Genomic DNA, 22065 nt, shown 5'->3' with positions numbered 1-22065 from the left:
CCTTGCAGCTTCAAGGCCTGGCTGCTTCCTGCCTGCAGGAATCCTTTGTTGGGAGGTATTCGCTGGCCCTGATTGATTCACGTCTGAAATCCCCCTGTCTTCTGAGTGTTGTTCTTTATTTACTGTCCTAATTTTAGAGTTTTTTTTAATACTAGTAGCAAGATTTTGTTCATTTTTCATGTTTTTCTCTTTTCTGTTGAAATTGTCCACATGCTTGTGAATCAGTGGCTTCTCTGTGTCATCTGACATGGTGGCTGTTAGAGTGGTCCAGCATTTCTGTGTTCTCAAATTATGCTGTGTCCAGCTTGGTTCATCAAGTGCTCTGCTATGGCTGACTTCTCTGGTTGAATTAGTCTGCAGTGTCTTTCATGTTCCTTAATTTGTGTCTGGGGAATGCTGCACTTGGGGTCCCCTATGCATATTTGAACACAGCTGCATGGTATACGGTAGACTCCTGCAGAGGTGAGAGGATCCCTCTTGTCCTTTGCTAAATGTAACATTTGTTGGATTTCATTGGTGGGTCTGTAGATAGCTAGTTTGTGCTTCTTCATCAGCTTCCCTATGCGGTCAGTGGTTCCCTTGATGTATTGTAAGAACACTTTTCCTCTGGGTGGATCTTTGTCCTTACTCTCGTGGCTTGTTCTTGGCCATGAAGCTCTTCCGATGTCTCTGGTGGAGTATCCATTGGCCTGTAGAGTCCAGTTTAGGTAGTTCAGTTTACCTTGGAGGAGGTGAGGTTTGTAGATTCTTTTTGCGCGGTCTGCCAGGGCTCTGTGTTTCTTTTTTGACTTGGGTTATGCTTGGAGTTTTTACGTAGGTATCTATCTATCTGTGTGTGTAGGTTTTCTGTAAACTGTGTGGCCCAATTGTTGATTGAGTTTCCAGATGACTTACTTACTTGGTTAATCCCTCGTTATCTGAGTATGTGTAGTGTCTTGGCGATGGGTACGTAGGTGACTGTGCAGTCCCATTTTTTTGACCCGCATGTTTGTCTGCAGTAACATCAGTTTCCAGGTGGAAGGCGGTCCCGGTCAGGGTTGGCTTGATGTGCCTTCCTCTTGGCACATTTCTTCTTTTTGCCCTCCATTTGTGCCTTGTCTTATTCCACAGCACTGCTGGTCACAGCTGATCTCCAGTTAGAGCACTCAAGGGCCAGGGCTTCCCAGTTCTCAGTGTCTATGCCACCATTTTTGAGGTTAGCTTTAAGCCCATCTTTCAATCTCTTTTCCTGCCTACCAACATTCTATTTTCCGTTCTTGCGGATGAGTAGGACATCCAGAAATTGCAGTTTTCCTTCATTTTCTTTTTCCATGGTGAATTGGATGTTTGGGAGGATGCTCTTGAGGTGGTCCAGGAGCTTGTTTAGTTCTTCCTTTTTTATTTTTTTTGTTCCACTCCATCACACATATGTTAAGTGTTTATTATGATGACTATTAATTCACTTTGTTAATTCCCTTCTTTTACAGCCTCACTGAGGAAAGGCTATGTGTATGTATGCATGTGAGGAGAAATCGCCTTGCCCTCATTGCGCATGCGCGGTAAAGGAAACCCTGGCCTGCCGCCGGCTCCCTTAGGTTTCTCCTGCTTGACCCGCTCGCCTTGGCGCATGCGCGTTCCCCACCCTCCCTCCTTTTCCCATCCTTTCCCCTATCTATTGGCTCCTTCCCGTGCTCTCTGTTCTCCCGCGCGCTCGCTCTTTAGACCTATCCCGCCCCTCCTTGTGCCTTGTCCTCGCGCTCGGCGTTCCAACGTATCGGGCTCGCGGGCGGGCGCGCGCTCTCCTGCTCTCCTCGTGCGCGTGCGCTGCTGAGGAGAGCCTCGGAGAAGCAAGCGAGGTTTGCCAAGATGGAGTCGTGGCCGGAGCTGCAAAGAGGAGCCTGAGGGGGAAGAAAAGAAGAAGAAAAAAAAAACTAAGGGAAAAGGGGTGTTGTGGTTGTTACGGTGAGGAATAATAGAAGCCTCTTTGCCTCATGGCTTGGTGAGGCGGAGAGACAGAGGCCCGCTCGGGGCCCTTCCCGCTCCTCCAGCCAGGATGCTGCCCTCCCAGGAGGCCTCCAAGCTGTACCATGACAACTACATGCGGAACTCGCGGGCCATCGGCGTGCTGTGGGCCATCTTCACCATCTGCTTCGCCATCATCAACGTGGTGGTCTTCATCCAGCCCTACTGGATCGGCGACAGCGTCAGCACGCCCAAGCCGGGCTACTTCGGCCTCTTCCACTACTGCGTGGGCAATGAGGGCAGCCTCAAGGAGTTCACGTGCCGCGGCTCCTTCGCCGACTTCCGCAGCATCCCCTCGGGCGCCTTCAAGGCCGCCTCCTTCTTTGTGCTGCTCTCCATGGTGCTGATCCTGGGCTGCATCACCTGCTTCGCCCTCTTCTTCTTCTGCAACACCGCCACGGTCTACAAGATCTGCGCCTGGATGCAGCTGCTGGCAGGTAGGTCGCTCCCCAGGACAGGACAGGAGCACGCCTTCCCTTAGTTGTTGTTATGGTTATTATTACCCTCCTCATCCTGGAGAGAAGTGGCCAGTGTGCTGCCACAAAAGGGCTCAATGCTATTCAACATCTTTATGGAGGACTGGCCTTCTATGCCTTATGTGTACTCATGTTGTTGTTGTTTTGTTGTTGTTATAATAATAATAACAATAACATTTATTTATAACCCGCCCCCTCTCCCCAAAGGGACTCGGGGCGGCTTACAACAAAACAAATGAATACAATAAACAATATAACACATTCTCTTCAACCTGGAGAGAAGTGGCCAGTGTGGCGCCACAAAAGGGCCCATTGCTATTCAACATCTTAATCCAGGACTTGCCTTCCATGCCTTATGTGTACTCATGTTGTTATAGTTATTGTTGTTATTATTACTCTCATCCTTGAGAGAATTGGCCAGTGTGGTGCCACAAAAGGGCCGAGTGCTGTTCAACATCTTTATCGAGGACATGCCTTCCATGCCTTATGTGTACTCATGTTGTTGTTATAATTATAATAACAAACTTTATTTATATCCCGCCCACTTCTCCCTGAAGGGAATCGGGATGGCTTACAGCAAAACAAATGAATACAATAAATAACACAGACAATGGATGTAGCATATCTGGATGTCAGTGAGGCTTTCAACAAGGTCCCCCATGACCTTCTAACAGACAAACTAGTCAAATGTGGGCTAGGTAAAACTACGGTTACGAGGATCTGTAATTGATTAAGTGAACGAACCCAAAGGGTGCTCACCAATGCTTCCCCTTCACCCTGGAAAGAAGTGACGGGTGGAGTGCCAAAAGCAGGGTTCCATTCTGTGCCCCGTTCTGTTCAACATCTTTATTAATGACTTAGGATGAAGAATTAGAAGGCATGATCCTCAAGTTTGCAAACAACACCAAATTGGGAGGGAAAACTAATACTCCAGAAGACAGGAGCAGAATTCAAAACATTCTTAACAGATTAGAGAGATGGGCCAAAACTAACAAAGTTCAGCAGAGACAAATGCAAGATACTCACTTAGGCAGAATGGGGGATGCCTGGCTCAACAGCACTAGGTGAAAAAGATCTTGGAGTCCTCGTGGACAACAAGTTAAACATGAGCCAACAATGCAATGCGGCAGCTAAAAAAACCAATGGGATTTTGGCCTGCATAAACAGGAGTATAGTGTCTGGATCCAGGAAAGTCGTGCTACTCCTCTATTCTACCTTGGTCAGACCACACCTGGAATACTGTGTCCAATTCTGGGCACAGCAATTGAAGGGAGATGTTGATAAGCTGGAATGTGTCCAGAGGAGGGTGACTCAAATGATCAAAGGTCTGTAGAACAAGCCCTGTGAAGAGCGGCTTAAAGAGCTGGGCATATTTGGCCTGCACAGAGAAAGCTGAGAGGAGACATGATGGCTAAGTATAAATATGCCCTGGAGACTAGGACGTGGAACAATGGCTTCAAACTACAGGAAAGGAGATTCCATCTGAACATTAGGAAGAACTTCCTAAGTGTGCGAGCTATTCAGCCGTGGAACTCTCTACCCCAGAGTGTGGTGGAGGCTTTTTCTTCTGAGGTTTTTAAACAGGCTGGATGGCCATCTGTCGGGGGTGCTTTGAATGTGATTTTTTTTGCTTCTTTGCAGGGGGTTGGACTGAATGGCCCACGAGGTCTCTTCCAGCTCCATGATTTTATGATTCTATGACAATAATCACATATCAGTGAATAAAAACAAAATAACACAAAGATTTAAACATGAATAAATAACTAGTTTAACAGACTATTAAGCCTTCCAAAACAGTATATATATAAATGCCGTATAAAACCAGCCAATTCCTATAATTGGGGTATCCAGCATTATAAATTATAGTTCTAACCATTTAAAGTCCTGTCTGATAGCCATTATCAAAAGCCTGCTTAAACAGCCAGGTTTTCAACTCCTTCCTAAAATTTATGAGTGGGTGCTTGTCTAATTTTCTTGGGGATGGCATTTCAAAGTCAGGGGGCCACTACCGAGAAGGTCCTCTCCTTCGTCCCCACCAACCTCGCTTGTGAGGGAGGTGGGATCGAGAGGAGGGCCTCCCCGGCTGATCTTAGAGCCCAAACAGGTTCATAAGGAGAGATGCAATCACGTAAATAGGCAGGACCCAAAACATATAGGGCTTTATAGGTAATAACCTGCACTTTGAATTGGGCCCAGAAGCGGATCAGCAACCAATGGAGATTTATGTTGTTGTTACTGTTATTGTTATTATTATTATCCTCCTCATCTGTACCTTATGTGTACTCATGTTGTTGTTGTTGTTGTTGTTGTTGTTGTTGTTGTTGTTGTTGTTGTTGCTATTACCCTCTTTATCCTGGAGAGAAGTGGCCAGTGTGGTGCCACAAATGGACCCAGTGCGATTCAACATCTTTATCAAGGACCTGCCTTCCATGCTTTATGTGTATTCATGTTGTGATTGTTATTGTTGTAATTATTATTATCCTCCTAATCCTGGAGAGAAATGGCCATTGTGGTGTCACAAAAAGGACGAGTGCTATCAGATCCCAAACCAGGACAGGCACATGTTAACTTCTGTGCCTTAGAATCATAGAGGAATAGAGTTGGAAGAGACCACATGGGCCATCTAGTCCAACCCCCTGCCATGCAGGAAAAGCACAATTGAAGTATCCCTGACATATGGCCATCCAGCTTCTCTTTAAAAGTTTCCACCACTGTGTGGTGCCACAAAAGGGCCCAGTCAGTGCTATCAGATCCCAAACCAGGACAGGCACACGTTGCCTTCCATGCCTTATGTGTACTCTTATTGTTGTTGTTGTTGTTGTTGTTATTATCCTTCTCATCCTGGAGCGAAATGGCCAGTGTGGTGCCACAAAAGGGCCTAGTGCTATTCAACATCTTTATCCAGTACTTGGACAATGTCTTCGGCGATCCCAAGCTGAACACAAGCCAACAGTGGGATGCGGCAGCTAAAAAAGCCAATATGATTCTAGGCTGCATCAATAGGAATCTAGTGTCAGTAGGCTGTTAGGAATGGTGAAAGTTGAAGTTCAAAACACCTGGAGGGCCAAATTTGCCCATGCCTGTCCTAGCCCTACTCGGTTGTGCTTTGGTCAGACCTCATCTGGAATAACACTGTTTTATAAGCTGGAATGTATCCAGAGAAGGGCAACCAAAATGATTACAGGTCTGGGAGCCAAGCCATATGAGGAACAGCTGAAGGGAGCTGGGTATGTTTAGCTTGGCAAAAGAGTCTGAGAGGTGACATGACATCCATGTTTCAGTATTTGAAAGGATGTCACTTTGAGGAGGGGGGAAGGTTGCTTCTTGCTGCTCTGGAGATTAGGACATGGAGCGATGGATTAAAACTGCAGGTAAAGAGATTTCACCTAAACATTAGGAAGAACCTTCCTAATGGGGTTTTTAATCTGAGACTGGATGGCCATCTGTCAGGAGGGCTTTGATTGTGTCTTTCTGTATGGCAGGAGGTTGAACTGCATGGTCTTCGTTATTCTCTGATTCTGTTGTTGTTGTTGTCGTTGTTGTTCTACACAGTAGACTCTCAGATAACCAACACCCATTGGGGTTGGTAGATGCCAGTTAACTGAGAGTCTAGTTCCTTGATATAGCTACCTAGCTTCTTTCACCATCTGGAATTGTTTGGATTTATAAACTGCCATTAAAATTTTTATGGAGAGATCTACTTTATTATCACAACCCAGAGCTTTAAGTTATGAATCTGAACTAGGGGATGTTGGATATTGTTCTCCAAAAAGTACGAGTAACTTCTTCAAGTCCTTGAAGAGGCTTATGGTTATTTGCTTCGGCCATTGATGTTTCTTCAGCCTGTTTAGAATAACAGAGCTGGAGGAGGCCACAAGGACCATGTAGTCCATCCCCAGTCTTTCATGCAAGAACACACAATCAAAGCACTCCCAACAGCCTCTGTTTAAAAACCTTCAAAGAGAGAAACTGCGGCACACTCTGTGGCAGCATATTCCACTAAGGCAGCATATTCCACTTCCATCTGGAAGTTCTTCCTAAAGTTTAGGTGTAATTTCTTTTCCTGCAAAAAAGAAGCTTGACCCCTCCTCAATGTGATATCCTTTCAGATGTTTAAACATGTCTATCATGTCTCTCCCAGACTTCCCTTCTCCAGTCTAAGCATACACAACTCCCAAAGCTGCTCTTGACAGGGCTTGGCTTTCAAACCTCTGATCATTCTTGTCACTTTCCCTGGGCACACTATTATTTGTCAGTATCCTTCTCAAAGCATGACACCCGCACTGACTTGCAGGCGCTATATATATAAATATATATATATATATATATACACACACACACACACACACACACACATACATACACACATACATACATACACATATACATACATACACACACACACACAATAGGCTCTTAGTTACCCAGCAGCCACAGGGATTGGTAAATGCTAGATGAATGTATTTTCTGGTTGTTTGCAATTAAAAATAGGCCTGATATTATATACTCCCATACTATACCATACCAATCAACTCAGTATTGAATTGATATTCATATTGAAATACAACCATTCAAAGCAAATTAAGACAAATAAAGACAGACCTAACTAAGGAGGAAAAGGAAAGAAATCAAAAATGTGTGCCTGGATCCAGCTGCTTGCAGGTAGGAACCAAAGCATGACAACCACATACAGACCTTATATACACTCTTTTTTTAAAAGTACTTATATTGTTTTTTAGTTTGCATCATATCATGTTCATGGCTAGTTGCCTTGAGTTGGGAATGCTGCCCTATATTGTGCAGTCCTATATTGAGCAGCCCTATATTGGCAATCCTAGAGTTGGAAGAGACCATAAGGTCTATCCAACCCAGCTCCATTCTGCCAGGCAGGAATATACAGTTGAACCATTCCTGACAGATAGTTATCCAGCCTCTGATTAAAACCTCCAGAGAAAGAAACACCACTGCACTCTCAGTCAGTATATTCCATGGTTGAACTGCTGTTACCACCCCCTTAAAAGTCCCAAATGTCCCCCAACAGTTCGCACAAATACCAAGGAGGAAAAGGAAGAAGCTCAAATCTAAATGAGAGATAATGGGACCACTTCACCCTCTTGGATTGGGACCTAAATGCAGAGCAGCCTCAAAGGGTATGGAAATGAATGGGCTTGGGCATCCAGAAGAGTATGCCATCTGGTAATTTTGGTAGTGGTCAAACATGGGGCCTCTATACACTGTAGAATGAATGCAATTTGACACTGGCTCAGTGCTATGGAACCATGAAAGTTGTAGTTTTGGTGAGGTGCCAACAATCTTTGGCAGGGAAGTCTGAAGACCTAGTAAACTACAACTTCCAAGATTCCATACTATTGAGCCATGGCACTTAAAGTGGTGTCAAACTGTATTCATTATATAGTTTAATTCTATGCCTTAGAATGGAAACCTAAATACAGAGCATTCTCAAAATGTTTGAAAAGAATGGATTTGGGTATATGGTCTGATTATTTTGGTAAAGGTGGACGCACATGGGGGGGGGGGGACACTTACACTGTAGAATTAATGCAGCCAGACACCACTAACTGACATGGATCAGTGCTATGGAATTATGGGAGTAGAAATTTGAAGAGGCACTAGCACTCTTTGACAGAAAAGGGGCAAATACTTTAACCAAGCCAGCCAGTGGTAAGGAATTCTGGGAATGCTATTGGCATTGGAATGGCTAGATGATGTGCATTCATCTTCTAAGTCTACACAGAGTATTTTCTTTGCAAAACTGAACAAACAGCAGTTCCAGGTTGCCGTGGTTTAAGTGGCAAGTACTGGAGTAGAATTGTTTAGATAGCATGTGAAATATAGTTGCATCATGTATATGTATATGAGTCATGGGATGGAATATTATTTCTCTTCTGGCAATCTTCAATAGGCTGTGAAATGAGAAAAATATTTGATGAAATTGCATGTAATAGGTTCTCAAACTTTGATTCTCAGATATTTTGACCTACAGTGCCCATAATCCTTTAGTCAAAATCATGTTGGCTTGAAATCAATGTGCTGAAGTCCAAAAAATCTGGAAGACCAAAATCTTGAGAACCATTGATCTTGGGTTTAGCTCAGATCAGGGCTGAAGGAAGCCCTGATATGCCTGTAATTTTTTTTCTGGGCTCAGATAAATGATTACAAACTGTCTCCGGCTTAACTAGAAAATTCCTCGGACTTTAATTATGAATGTTTCAAAGACTTAATGATTTAAAATGAGCTCAAAGACCAAATCCTCACCATGGGGAGCTGGACACATAATCCTCAGGATTGGTCAAACTCCTTACTGCCGCTGTCCATGTTGCTAAAGGGAGCGGAAGGGAGAAAGAGACAAATGAAAATGTTAATTGGTTGCAAAGCTTGGGAAAGCTTTGAAGTCATGATAGCACATACACAATGACATGGAGTAAGATTTCCTGATCACTATAGGGCATATGGGCCAAATTTCTAAAAATAAGACATGGAAATTACTGTATACAACTTTGGGGGATTTCAGCAGGTGTATAATGAAAACAAGGAGAATGAAGGTGTCTTCCTTTCAAAATGGAGGAAGACCTTCTTCTTGTTATAAGGGCATTTTTCAAGTTTACGCTCTGGGCTCAGACCCAGCAGCCAGGCCAGCCTAAGGAAGAAAGACCTGAATCCCAAATGAGACAAGCTGCCTAGCTCAGCATTCTGGGAAGAAGCGGTGAGTTAATGCTTGGTTAGCAGGAATGAGAATGTCTAAAAAAGAGCTTAGGACAGTCCAAGAAAACTATATGTCTGTGATTATTAGAATTTTTCTAAATCTGGAAGTATGGACCAGTGTTGCTGGGGTTTGACTGTTCCCCATGGCAAGCATTTTTAAATTATGGGAAGGAGTATTTTCTCTACCTTACCAAAAATGCAGATATTATAGTTTGTGTTCCTTGTACAGCAGTTTCTGTAGGCTAAGAAAGGGTTCTGGTCAACAAGAGAGAGAAATGGTTGTATCCAGGAGGTGTTGTTTGTGTCCTTTGGGGGCGAACATGCCTATAGACTAGGCGTAGGACTCAAAGTGCCACTTTTACAGCTTCCAGGTATCTCATAAATTAAAAAATGACCCCCTCATGGCTTAAAACCATTGTAAAACACAACAGTTTTGCTCCAGCTGAAGCCTACCATAAAATGCCCCCAAATGAGCCACAATCAATATCAAAAGTGACACAACGTCACTTACACTCACACTGCAAGCATCATTGCATCCTCCTTGGGTGTGTATGTGTGTTCAAATATTAATCTCTTTCCTCTCTGTAGCTGTCCATTTCTCTCATAAACTCTGATTTTAATGTGTATAGGAGAGTTTGTTGGCCTCATCTTATCTGTCAGATAGAGGGGAAATGGCTTTAAATCTAAAGTGACCAATGAAGCAACTTTGTTGTTTAAACAAAAAGAAATGTGATTCTAACCCAGGCATGAGAACTGTGTAGCTCCCTAGGTGTTATTAACCCACAACTCACATCAGAATAGAAAACAGTGAGGAATAATGGGAGTTGTAGTTCAACAATCAATGATATTTCTTTTTCGCATTTGTCTTTTGGAATAAACATGATCCCACAGAACAGTCTTCTTGGATCCTTTGTAGGGCAAAACCCTCCTGATGTGATGAGAGGATTAGGAGAGCAGTGAGGCCAGAAGCCAGAAGAAGAGAGTTGATGTGAGTTTTAAGTTTCTATTTAGCAAATACGTATAGTGCAAAAGAGAGAACAGAACAAGAGCCAGTGTGGTCTTATTATTATTATTATTATTATTATTATTATTATTATTATTATTATTAAACTTTATTTGTACCCCGCTAGCATCTCCTGAAGGACTCGATGCGGCTTACAAAGGCCAAGGCCTCAATACACAATATAACAATACAAAACAAAAGGCAAATTAAAACAATTAAAACAGTATAAACAACAAGCAGTAAACAATATGCTAAAACACAATAAAACTGGGCCGGGCCAGAGTAATGGGTACAAGATTAAAAGTGCTGATGTGACAGGTGAAATATAAGGCTTATAGGGCAAGTGCAGGGTGCGATATGCAATCTAAGTTCTAATAAAGTGCTTATAGGACTTGGTATTGGAGATTTCCTATTAATCTGGGAAGGCACATTGGAACAGCCAGGTCTTCAAGTTGTTTCTGAAGACTGCCAATGTAGGGGCCTGTCTGAGATCCTTGGGGAGGGTGTTCCAGAGTCGGGGGGCCACCACGGAGAAGGCCCTGTCTCGTGTCCCCACCAACCGCGCTTGCGACGGAGGCGGGATCACGAGCAGGGCCTCTCCAGATGACCGAAGTGAACGTGTGGGTTCGTAGACGGAGATGCGGTCACGGAGGTAGGATGGTCCCAAACCGTTCAGGGCTTTGTAGGTAAGCACCTGCACCTTGAATTGGGCTCGGAAAATAAATGGCAAATAACTGGTCTTGGTCGACTAGTTAAGCGTACTGGGCTGGGAAAGCCCAGGTTCAAGCTGATACTGCCATGAAATTAACTTGGGTGGCCTTTGATCAGTCTGTCCTACCTAACAGGTTGCTGTATAGATTAAGTGGAGGAAGAGAGGGTCATGTATGTTATCTTCATTTTTTCAGAGAAAAGGAGGGGTTTTAAATGTGACTAATACATTACAATGAGGCCTTGGTGTCTGTGAGATCTTATTCCAGGACCCCCATGGATACCAAAATCCATGTATGCTTAAATCCCATTATGTACAATGCTGTAGTAAAATGGTGTCACTTATATAAAATAGAAAAATCAAGGTTTTTGTTCTGGATTTTGTTTTGAATATTTTCAAGCTGTGGGTGGTTGAATTCATGGATGAAAAATTTATGGATACAGAGGGCTGACTACACATTAAATTAAGTTAAATTAGGAATAGATGCTGTTCCCACTGCCCCTGTCAAGCAAGAAAATGCAATGACTAGGGTTAGAGAGAGAAATGTTTTTAGATTAGAATGTTGAACATTGTAGTGCGGCAAATAGCATATCATGTTTTTGTAAATTCTTACTGGATTCCTACAATAAAGTCCTATCCCTAAACAGGGAGAGCCATTGAATCTTGTCATAGTTATCACTTCAACTGCCTTGGGTCAGTGATATGGAGTCATGGGAGTTGTAGTTTGGTGAGGCACCAATACTTTTTCTCACAGAAGGAGAGTGATCTCAAAATACTACAACTCTGATGACTCCATAGCATGGAGCCATAGCGCTTAAAGTGGTGTCAAACAACATTAATTTCACATGTAGATGTACCCCAAGGATTGAGTAACCACATGCTTTTGCCCCAAACCCCTCCTTCTCCTCCTCAGTTAATGTATTAAAAATCTATCATAAAATATATTAATAATGGAAATTACTAATTTCAGCTTCCAAAGATGTCGCAGAGAAGGAAAGTAACAAAAATATAGAATTTGGTAGAGTCACAGGTAAGAGAACTGCTGAAAAGATATGAAAATGGCCTGCCAGATGTCCAACTATCAGATGATAACATCTCTTTTTTAGCCCATTAACCACTTTGTTCTAACCAGTTAAGTGATTAATGAGCCAGTGATAGTTAATAAAGCAGTTCTGCAATGGAAGTGTTATTTTCCGAATACCTACCAAAGGCAGCGATTTGTCTTTGCCTAAATACCAGGGAAACAATTTTTTTTCTTGCAGAGGAGGGGACAGGTATTTTTTTCTGAATGTTCTACTGTGCTGGGAAATACACAAATTTGTTTGCAATAACACTTCAGCCATTTCATAAAGTTCTGTTTTATTTACTGGATAAATTGTCCTGCAGAATATGCCGATTTGAGTGATTTAGCAGTTATTCATCCAGTTAATCAGAAGGTAAACAAAAGTCTGAGAACTTGTGTGGCTGAGAATATATAAAGCATGCTTAGCAGTTGCATAAATCATTGTAAGGACTGAGGTAGGACAATATGACCATGGAGATAACAGCCTGAAGGAAAAGACTTGGTGCATATTAGGTCAAGGTTATCAATATGGAGGAAATAGAAATGAAAATATTCATTCTACCCTGCACTAATCATCCATGTTTCATCTCAGGACAACTCCAATGCTGCTATAAAATGTGCATATAAACATGTAAGAAAATAGTATTGTGTTTTGTTAAGATAATGTTGTTCTATCTAAATGAGGAGTTGTAACAGTTCATTCTATTGTAGTCCAAGGTGAAGCTAGGTATTTTTAAAAATAAAATTAAGTTTAAAAATAAAAGGAAGATTTAAGAAACAAAATGAATATATACAGTATATACAGACTGGAAGTCGGATCTATCCATCTTCAAAGGATATCACATCCCTGCCCTGAAATCAATGGCAAGCTACACTGAACTACAAGGCAGACCCACTGCAATATCATAAGAAAGTGTGTATATATGTGTGCATGGTTGTTGGGCAGAGGATGAGGGTAATATTTGCAGTTCAGTATCCCACTTGCATACTTTTGTACCTGTGAGGTTCTCTTTCCATAGTATCCCTAATTTTCCTTCTAAAACTAATTACCAGACCTTCAAAAAGAAAGGAAAAAAGTCAAAATCCATATTCAGATTATTGCAGTGAGGTACATGGGGAGCAGGGGGCAAATTCAGCATTAGCAACCCATTAGTGCCTGACTGCAGGTTCGTTTCTGTTGAATTTTAACGTCCACAAACTCTAATAACTAACGGTATTGGAAAGTGGATGATGAGACCTATAATCAACAACAAGGGGGGGATTCCTTTTGTGAGCTATTCCTAGTCCCATCTTTCCAGCTGCTAGTGGCAAGGAACCTTGCATTATTCTTTTCCAGTGGTAATTGGCTTTATGTGCAAGATGACTTCAAGAAAAAACAAACTGTGAATAATGAGAGCAGGATAATTTTGACTAATTTGGTAAGACCAACCCTATTCTTAGGAAATGTGAGGTAGCCCTCTCAGGCAGGAGTTTTGAGCAGTCAAAAAATAAGAGAGAAGTCTTTCTTATTTCATTATTGTATGTATTTATTGCAAGGGATAGGACTTTCTGCCCCCTGGTATAAAATAACTTGATTGGTTTTGGATACTGTGCACCTGATTTTGGCAGGTGGGTTGATGTGTCCAGTCTTTGGCTGGTGGGATTGTGTTTTGAACAGCACCTGTCCATAGATGGGAAACAGAAAGGGACACAGATTTTGTTTCTGATCAGTATTCTTTGGAAATATCGCTTTAGCAAAAAGGAGGGGGAACATGGAAGTATTTTGAGAATGCAAATTTCTTTGAGGTTATTTCTTATTGGAGCTGCGGAATGGGGTCCGGTTTACTGCCACCTCAGACTGAGTTGCCTCCATCTCTGTTTGAAAACACTTTCAATCTTTGATGCCTAATTAGTGCCCAACAAATCAGGGAAGGCTCTAATTAGGGCTTCCCAGAAAACTCCAGCAAAAGAACTGCCTCCCCTACCCCCCAAAGGAAGCAGAATCTAATTAAGAGGAAGGATGCTCTGCTATTCCAAACAGAAAAACCAAGCCATCTGCCCTCTTCAAACAAAAACCGAAAAGCCAAAACCCAAGTAACTCAGGTCTGGGGATCTTCATAAAATCCTGCTGATTATTATACAGCCAGATGCTAGGCCATGTTCTAGGATGAAAAAGGAGAGAGAGGTGGTTTTGGGGAGGGGGAGGAAATCTTCAAATGGGTGACCATGTCCTAATTTGAGTCCCACACCTGGAGTCTTCTTTCTGGGTAAGTGAATGGCAAGCCCAAGTTCTTACATGGCACTGCTGTCTGCCAGAGTCCTCCTTGCCCCACCTTCTCTTCCTCCACAGATACCACTTGTCATCTTTAATTGTGAGCCTTTGGGGATGAACACACCAAGATGCAGTAGGTGATGACAGAAGTGGTGGCTAGCGGGACTGAGAGGGGAACGGCCACAGCCATATGCACATATCATAGTCTATACCTTGGCATAGTTCTGCAACGGAAACCAGGGACAGCTGCATTTCTCTCTAGTTATCTGGGAAGCTGCTTAGGTGGCTGAGTTCCAGCTGGCTCAGAATGGAAAACCAGGCACAATTAACTGTTTGAACCATAATTCCCAAATTCCTGCACAGATCCAATAAACAAACAAACAAATAAACATTATTTAAAGTTATGTCTCCACATTTGCTGGGAATAAGGGCACAACACCCCCCACCCACAAAAGTGAAAAACCACAAATAAAATATTTTATATTTTTTCTCTGCGAGAACACCTTTCTAGAAATCTCTAGGGCCCCTTCTACACTGGCATATAAAATCCAGATTATCTGTTTTGAACTGGATTATATGGCAGTGTAGACTCAAATAATCCAATTCAGAGCAGATAGTGTAGATTGTCTGCTTTGATCATCTGGTTTATATGGCAGTGTAGAAAGAGCTATAATCTTCCAATTTTACTATAGCAAACCTCCACCTGAGGTTGACCATAAAATTGCACTGAAGTACTGTACCTACAAATATTTAGAGAAGTTTCCTCTCTAGATCCTCCTGTGGAAGTTGACTATAGAGTCACACTGGGGGACTAGAGATTCCTAGAGATTTAAATCAAATTTGTGAATAATCAGATCCAAAAAAAATTAAACCTCCATATGTGGCGGGATAACTGTGTGTATATAAAGAGGAGGTAGTGGTGGGGGTTACAAATACAAAGATAAATACATTTTCCGAACCTCCACTTCTCACTCATATCAGGTGACTGGTTGTGGTGGTAACTTGATAATGTGGGAAAGGAACTCAGAGTTGGACTTACTTTAGGACCCAGTGTAGCAACACTCTAACACCAATATTTCTGTATACTTCATTTATTCATTTACATACCAAATTCATCAAGTCCATCCCCTGGTGCTTCTTATGGCCTTTCCACACAGCCATATAACCCAGAATATTAAGGCAGATAATCCACAATATTTGCTTTGAACTGGATTATCTGAGTCCACATTGCCATATGCTCCAGTTCAAGGTTGAGTTGATACAGCTGTGTGGAAGGGGCTTTATACCTCACTTGTGACAGGTATTAAAAAATGGAACCTATAATAAACTACAATGTCTTTGCAAAACAAAAACATTGTGATAAATACAGACAGGGGGGATGGTAAAATATATGAGATGCTGCTGGATAGTGGTGGCAAGCAGACCACGGAAAGATTATTTTTTATTGTTATTATTATTGTAGGGTAGAACTGTTTGTGCCACAAGGTTGTATTGCTGCTCTGAGTTATGATGCAGTAAGGAAGTATTCAAGTATTCATTTCTGTATGTATGTGGAGCCATGGGTGGAGTTGCCATCTTGCCTTTTGCCCCCTGCTGAAAAATATACTTGTGCGGCTCTAAAAGTCTGTTGTTGTTGTTGTTGTTGTTGTTTGCTTTCATGTTGCTTTGATGTGTAGTAACCATGACACAAGGTTTTCTAGGGTTGTGAGTATGTGACCCACACAAGGCCATCCAGTGGATTTTCATGGCAGAGCATGGAATTGAACCCTGGTCTCCAGAGTAATAATCCACCATACAACCCTGGCTCCCTGTGTACTTTTTTGGCATGCTCCAGGTGTCTGGTACCTCAAACTGTTTCAGAGCCTTGGGTCAGACAGGATTTTGTCTTCTCTGTCCTTTGAGCATTGGTAAGAAGAGAAGTGGTAAGAGAACATTGATCAGGAATGCTGTAGCATAACTATACTACAATATTTAGTAATTGCTTTTCTGGTCATTTTGTGTTGAGATCACATGAAAAACGTGGCTCTTGAAATCAAGCAGAAGCAGTCTTTGATATGCTACTCACATCTAGGTTAGATTACCATAATGAAATTAATATGGGGGTTCCTTTGGAGATGATTTGGAAACTTCTAATGCTGCAGAGCCCAGTTACTTGGTTTTGGTATCCTGATAAGGACATGCACTTGGGTATGTTTTTCTTCTTTCTTACTTTTGTGTATGTCTTTTTTTTGGGGGGGGGGGCTGTGGGAGTTTGCATTGGTTTCCTCCACAGCATCCAATTGCTAAAGCCCCCTGGGTGGGATCACAGAAGCCAAATATGAAATGATGGCAGCAGCACTGAGATCCATCAGGGTCCTTTGAAGATATCGTGCTGCGATAACCATTTCAGACCTGACTATGCTTCTGTGATTCTGCCTGTTCCATGTGAAACAAGGAAAGGCAGTGCTGGAGGAAGGGCTTCAGAGGCTTTTTGGTAGATTTGTGGTTCAACTTAGCAAAAGTCCACATGCAGACATACTATGCTATGAAGAGCCATACAGGATTGTAGAAATTGATTTCACTATCTAACAGTTCCTACCAGCAGGACATTGTGTTGTCGAAGGCTTTCATGGCCGGAATCACAGGATTGTTGTGTGTTTTCCGGGCTGTATGGCCATGTTCCAGAATATGGCCATACAGCCCGGAAAACACACAATCCAGCAGGACATTCTTCATAATTTTTAGGTGGAATCTTTTTTCCTGTAATTTGAACCTATTGCTCCATAACCTAATTTTTGGAGCAGCAGAAAACAAGCTAGCTCCCTCCTCAGTATGACATTCTTTCACATATTTAAACATGACTATCATGTCACTTAGTGTCCCCCACTATGACATCAAATATGGTAATCTCCACATGTCCCATTGCTGTCATTATCACTTGGGAAGTCATTTTAGATGTCCTTCTGATTCCTGTGTAAAACTCTTTCATCCTGTAACCCCATAGTTAGCCATTACCACCATCCTTGAACTACTGCTACAACCACAGACATCATGTGTCTGAATTCAACCAACAATAATATTATAGTGTTCCCAGAAGCATAGCTGTATAATGCCAAAATAATTAATCAACATTCAGTTAAAGATTACTTATTTAACACATCTAAATCCTAATTGACTCTACTAACTCTTTCACTATTACCTCATAATTCTAGCTGAACCTAATTAACTGTCCTCAATCTAACTAATCCCTATCTCTTCTTCTAACTCTAACTCTAATATTGACAGTCTCCCTCTGAATCTCATCAAGCATTCAGCCAATCACCAGTTGACTCCAACAGTTCCTACTTTCACCCCTTGCTGAACCAATTCTTATTTCATTCACATAAAATAAGTGATATCCATAAACATGTTTTACCATAATTTCTCTCATAAACAACATCACATTTTAACAAATGTTTCTAATGAACACAACACTTTTTAACATTACAGTGGGCACAAGAAACAATCCTCTTAACACAGTCTAACATTAAGGCATTGTTTTGACTACTCAGTATTTCCCTTCCTTTCAAAAATGTTTCACTTTTGAGTGACTTGCATGCCACTACAAGTTGAGGCTCCCTTATCCAAAATGCTTGGGACCAGAATTTTTTTGGATTTTGAAATGCCTGTGTTTTAATATATATAGTGAATGTAGTATAGGGAGGAAGGAGGGCTTATCACATGTCTAATGTCTACTGAGTTTTTCTTCAAGGAGCCCTCATGGGGGAAAGAGAAGTCCACTTACACAAGCCCCCTACAAAAATGAGATATTCCAAATGATTCCTTGGCTTGTGAGCATACTTTCTCCCCTTATCACAAAATAGCTGAAAAGTATTATTCATTATCTTTCTCCCACCAGGGCACCTTTAGGAAAAACTTAGAAAGCACTGGGCATGCAACTACCCCTTTTCTCTAAAGATGGAAATAGGCAGCTGGTAGCAAAAAGATTTTGAAGTACAGTAGTTTGGATTTCGGGATAAAAAACCTCATCCTGTATAAGAGAACATTGCTATTTTGGTTTAAAATTTTGTTATATATGATTAAAAATATACCTTATCATGTGAAAGGGTCTTTGAATACATCCTGTAAAGTATATAAATAGATAGATAGGAGCTGTGGGTCTTTGGGTCAAGATTCCCAAGTGGCAAGAGTTGGAAAGAGAGAAAGTACAGAACTACAACCACTTAGAATAAGTGAAGTGCTGAATTAGATGGATGAATGATCTGACCCTGTACAAGATAGCTTCCCATTATCATTGCTCTTTACCAAAAGTTATACTCTTTGATCCAGAAGAAATGGGGAAAGAGTGTAACTCAGTGGAAGAGGACATGCATTCAGCTGCTATCATTGTGTACCTGCAGGTTGTTTCTGACTCATGGTGACCCTGAGGTGAACCTATCATGGGAGTTTCTTGGATTTTTTTTCGGGGGGGGGGGTGCCTTTACCTTTCTCTGAGGCTGAGAGAATGTGACTTCCCATCGTTCACCCTATGAGTTTCTATGGTCGAACCGTAGTCCATGCTGACTCTCACAGTGATTGGATACTCCTGTTTGGGAAGTCCTTGTACTGTAAGATTTACTGAGGAAAAGACCCCGTAGCCTTTAACAGTTGTGGGACTCCACTACCATTGACCCCAGACAGTATGCTACATGAGCAGGAATAATATAAAGGGCATTGGAGTCCATCCATCCTATCTGCAGCACCATTGATTCAACCAGCATGCAAACCTTCCACCTCTGTGATATTTATAGTGCTGTTGATTTTTCATTCTCTTATTCTTCAAATTGTTATTTCTGATGTTTTCTAAATGATTTATCTTGTTAGCTGTCTTGGGCCACACTAAGAAGGGTGGGATATAGGGATACTGTGAACAAAACACAAAAAATCGGCAGCGTAAGATCCTGCACTGATTCCTGAACATTGTTAACTAAAAAGAGCAGGTAGCAGATGGTGAGAAAGGTCTCCCCTCTGCCTGATACTCTGTGAAATTGTTGCCAGTCAAAGCAAATGGCACTGGGCTAAATGGACAAGCAGCTTGACCCTGGGGTACTTCAAGGCAGATGCCTCCAAGCAGTAGCAATCAAAAGACATTATGTAACTCTTGCAACTTCTGCTGTTTATGTCGGGTATGTGGCAGCTGACCTGGATGCACATAAGCCATTGAGTTGCCACGATTTCTGCTGGATTTCAGCTGCTACATCCAAGGCTCCAGCTACACCAGATTTCCTCCTAATTTACAGGGACAGCTCTGTGGTGCAAGAAAATGTCAGAGTGCCCATTCTCACCATAGTATCCTCTTCTAAAGAGGGCAGATTGTCTAATTCCTTTCTGGAGTGGGCAGTAATGCCAAAGAGAAGGTGTTTTGTGGTGGCATCGCTGTTTTCCAACAGTGTGAATGTGGCAGACATGGCTAAAAGAAGACCACAAGTTGGCACAAAAATAACCAGCATGTATGTACACAGCCTGTCAACTATATGTTACCCACCCATTGCCAAAGTGAAAACTGCAAGACTGAAAATGGTCTCTGTATTTTTAATGATTACATAGCAAAGGGAATTTCAGTGGTCATTGCTTGTCACACAACCAGGTCACAAGCAACCCCTGCTGAAATTCCCTCATCCACACAACCTTTAATGATAAAGGAGTCACTTTTCACTCTGATAAAACCATGCCTGCCCCTGATATAGACACTAGTGCATTAGGTGGATCAATAGCTATGTTCTCTAGGTAAGGCTGTAGAAGTATTCCCATTAATCTTGTCAGAAGGAAATCCCTAGGCATTGGGTAAGCTCCAGTAAGTTCCAAATGTTAGGGAGATCTATGGTTTTGAGCTTCTGTATATTGCATATTGACTGGAGCAGAAACACAGAGTAGCTGCATGTTTTTGCTTCATATAATCATAGACCTAATTGTTATCCCAAAGGTCATCTAGTTTATTCCCTACTGTACAGGAATATACAACAAAAACATTTCTGTATTATGATTGCTCAACTTCTATTTAAAGATTCAGAAGGAGAGTTCATCACTTTCTTATGCTTTCTTTTCCACTATTAAACAACTTTTACCATCAGGGTAATGTTTAGGTAGAATGTACTTTCTTGCCGTTTGAATCCATTGCTTCATACGCTAGTCACTTGGGCAGTAGAAAAGAAGCTGCTTCCATTTCCTGCATCATATCCCTTCAGGGATTTAAATATGGCATTTGTATCAACTTTCACCTTTTCTCCAGGCTAAATATTCTCAGTTCCCTAAGCTGCTCATCATAGGGCTTAGTTTCCACAAACTTATTTAGCTGCCTAAGCTGGTTTTTATAGGGTTTCCTTCTTGGTTGCCCTTCTCAACATGTTCCAGCTTGTTGATGTCATTCTTGAAATGTGGTGCCCAGAAGTTAACATGTGGTGCCCAAAAGTTAACAAGCTAGCTCCCTCCTCAGTATGACATTCTTTCACATATTTAAACATGACTATCATGTCCCTTAGTGTCCACCAAGTATTCAAAGTGTGGTCTGAAAAAGCAGTCTTTACTTTTTGATATAGGCAGGATATTATACAGAGCACCACCACGCCTGGGCAGTATGGACAGAGCTATAGGGAACTGAGGATAAGATTTTTTTTTTTGCTCCCGCTTCCCTGCCCTCATACTTTCTGTTTACTGAGGCCCCATCTACACTGCCATGTAATCCAATTCTGAATCCAGTGTAGACTGATATAATCCAGTTCAAAGCAGATAATCTGAATTCAGAAACTGGATTATAAATCAGTGTAGATCCAATTTGAGACTGAAGTTAGAGAAATGTATGTTCTTACAAAAGTATTAGAAGCCAAATCTTTCTTGTGTTGTGCCATGACAATCCCTGCCCTCTTAGGTTTATCATAAAGTATTCACAAGTATTCTAATTGCTGAGGTGACATCATCGGCCAAAGAATGCAAATAATACAGTTTGAGCAAAAGAGAAAGAATAGCATGCATGATAGCCAGCATGGTGTAATAGTTTGAATTTTGGACGGAGGTGTTGGAATCCCCTTTCAGCCCTGGAAACCACCGGAAGACCCTGAACAAGTCACACTCTCTCAGCCTAAGAGGGTGACAGTGGCAAACCTTTAAACAAATCTTGCCAAGAAAATCACACCATAGCTTCCCCCTCATTTCTGGGTCAATTTAAACTTTTTAAAATACCTTTAAAGCTCTATATAGTTTGGAACTGATTTCCCAAAGTACTGTCAAATTGTTTTCTTATTTATCTAAATCATATAATTGCCAGAGACCCTGATTTCTCCAAATGAAGTGATATGGGTAACTGTTGGGATGAGGTATTTTCTGTTTAATGGCATCCCACTCATGGAAGAACCAATGTTGAGTGTATGTTGTTTTTCATTCTAAGCATCTTCGCATTAGATTTAGTGTGACATAATGGTTTGAATGTTGGACTACAAGTGCATCTTCCCTGTAGAATTAAAGCAGTTTTACACCACTTTAATTTCCATGGATCAATCCTATGGAATCCCGGGAGTTGTCGTTTGGTGGGGCACCAGCATTCTTTGGCAGAAAAAGGGACTCCAATCTGGGAGAAAAGCAAATTATAAATCCAACCAATAGCTAGCAACAAAAAGCTTTGCATTCATCCCAGCCCGTTGAGCATTCTGGGCATGCACATTTTAACAAGCATTCTAGGGTGGTGAAGCTTTTTGGTTTTGCATTTATGCTGCTTTTCATTTTGCGGTTTAGTGTTTCATTTTATAATTAAACAGGTTGTTTATCTATTGCAAACCATTTGGAGGATGTTATAGGTCAGCAGCATACAAATGTTATTCTCTGTTCTGA

General features: G+C 41.7%; 1 protein-coding gene across 2 annotated transcripts in view; it reads left to right on the top strand.

Moving 5' to 3' along the window:
- The first annotated feature begins 1603 nt into the window (after window positions 1-1603).
- The window catches only part of lhfpl4 (LHFPL tetraspan subfamily member 4), a 91440-nt gene continuing 70978 nt past the window's right edge, over window positions 1604-22065 (top strand). Inside the window, exon 1 of one of the 2 annotated variants that reach the window (XM_008105548.3) lies at window positions 1604-2438. In XM_008105548.3, coding sequence (XP_008103755.1) covers window positions 2033-2438 — 406 coding nt within the window. In that variant the 5' untranslated portion in view covers window positions 1604-2032. The remainder of the gene's footprint in view (window positions 2439-22065) is intronic. The other variant, XM_003217911.4, reaches the window with a different exon arrangement.

The sequence above is a fragment of the Anolis carolinensis genome, chromosome 2, assembly GCF_035594765.1.
Source record: "Anolis carolinensis isolate JA03-04 chromosome 2, rAnoCar3.1.pri, whole genome shotgun sequence".
Classification (NCBI taxonomy): Eukaryota; Metazoa; Chordata; class Lepidosauria; order Squamata; family Dactyloidae; genus Anolis; species Anolis carolinensis.
This window is presented reverse-complemented; position numbering and strand designations above follow the sequence as displayed.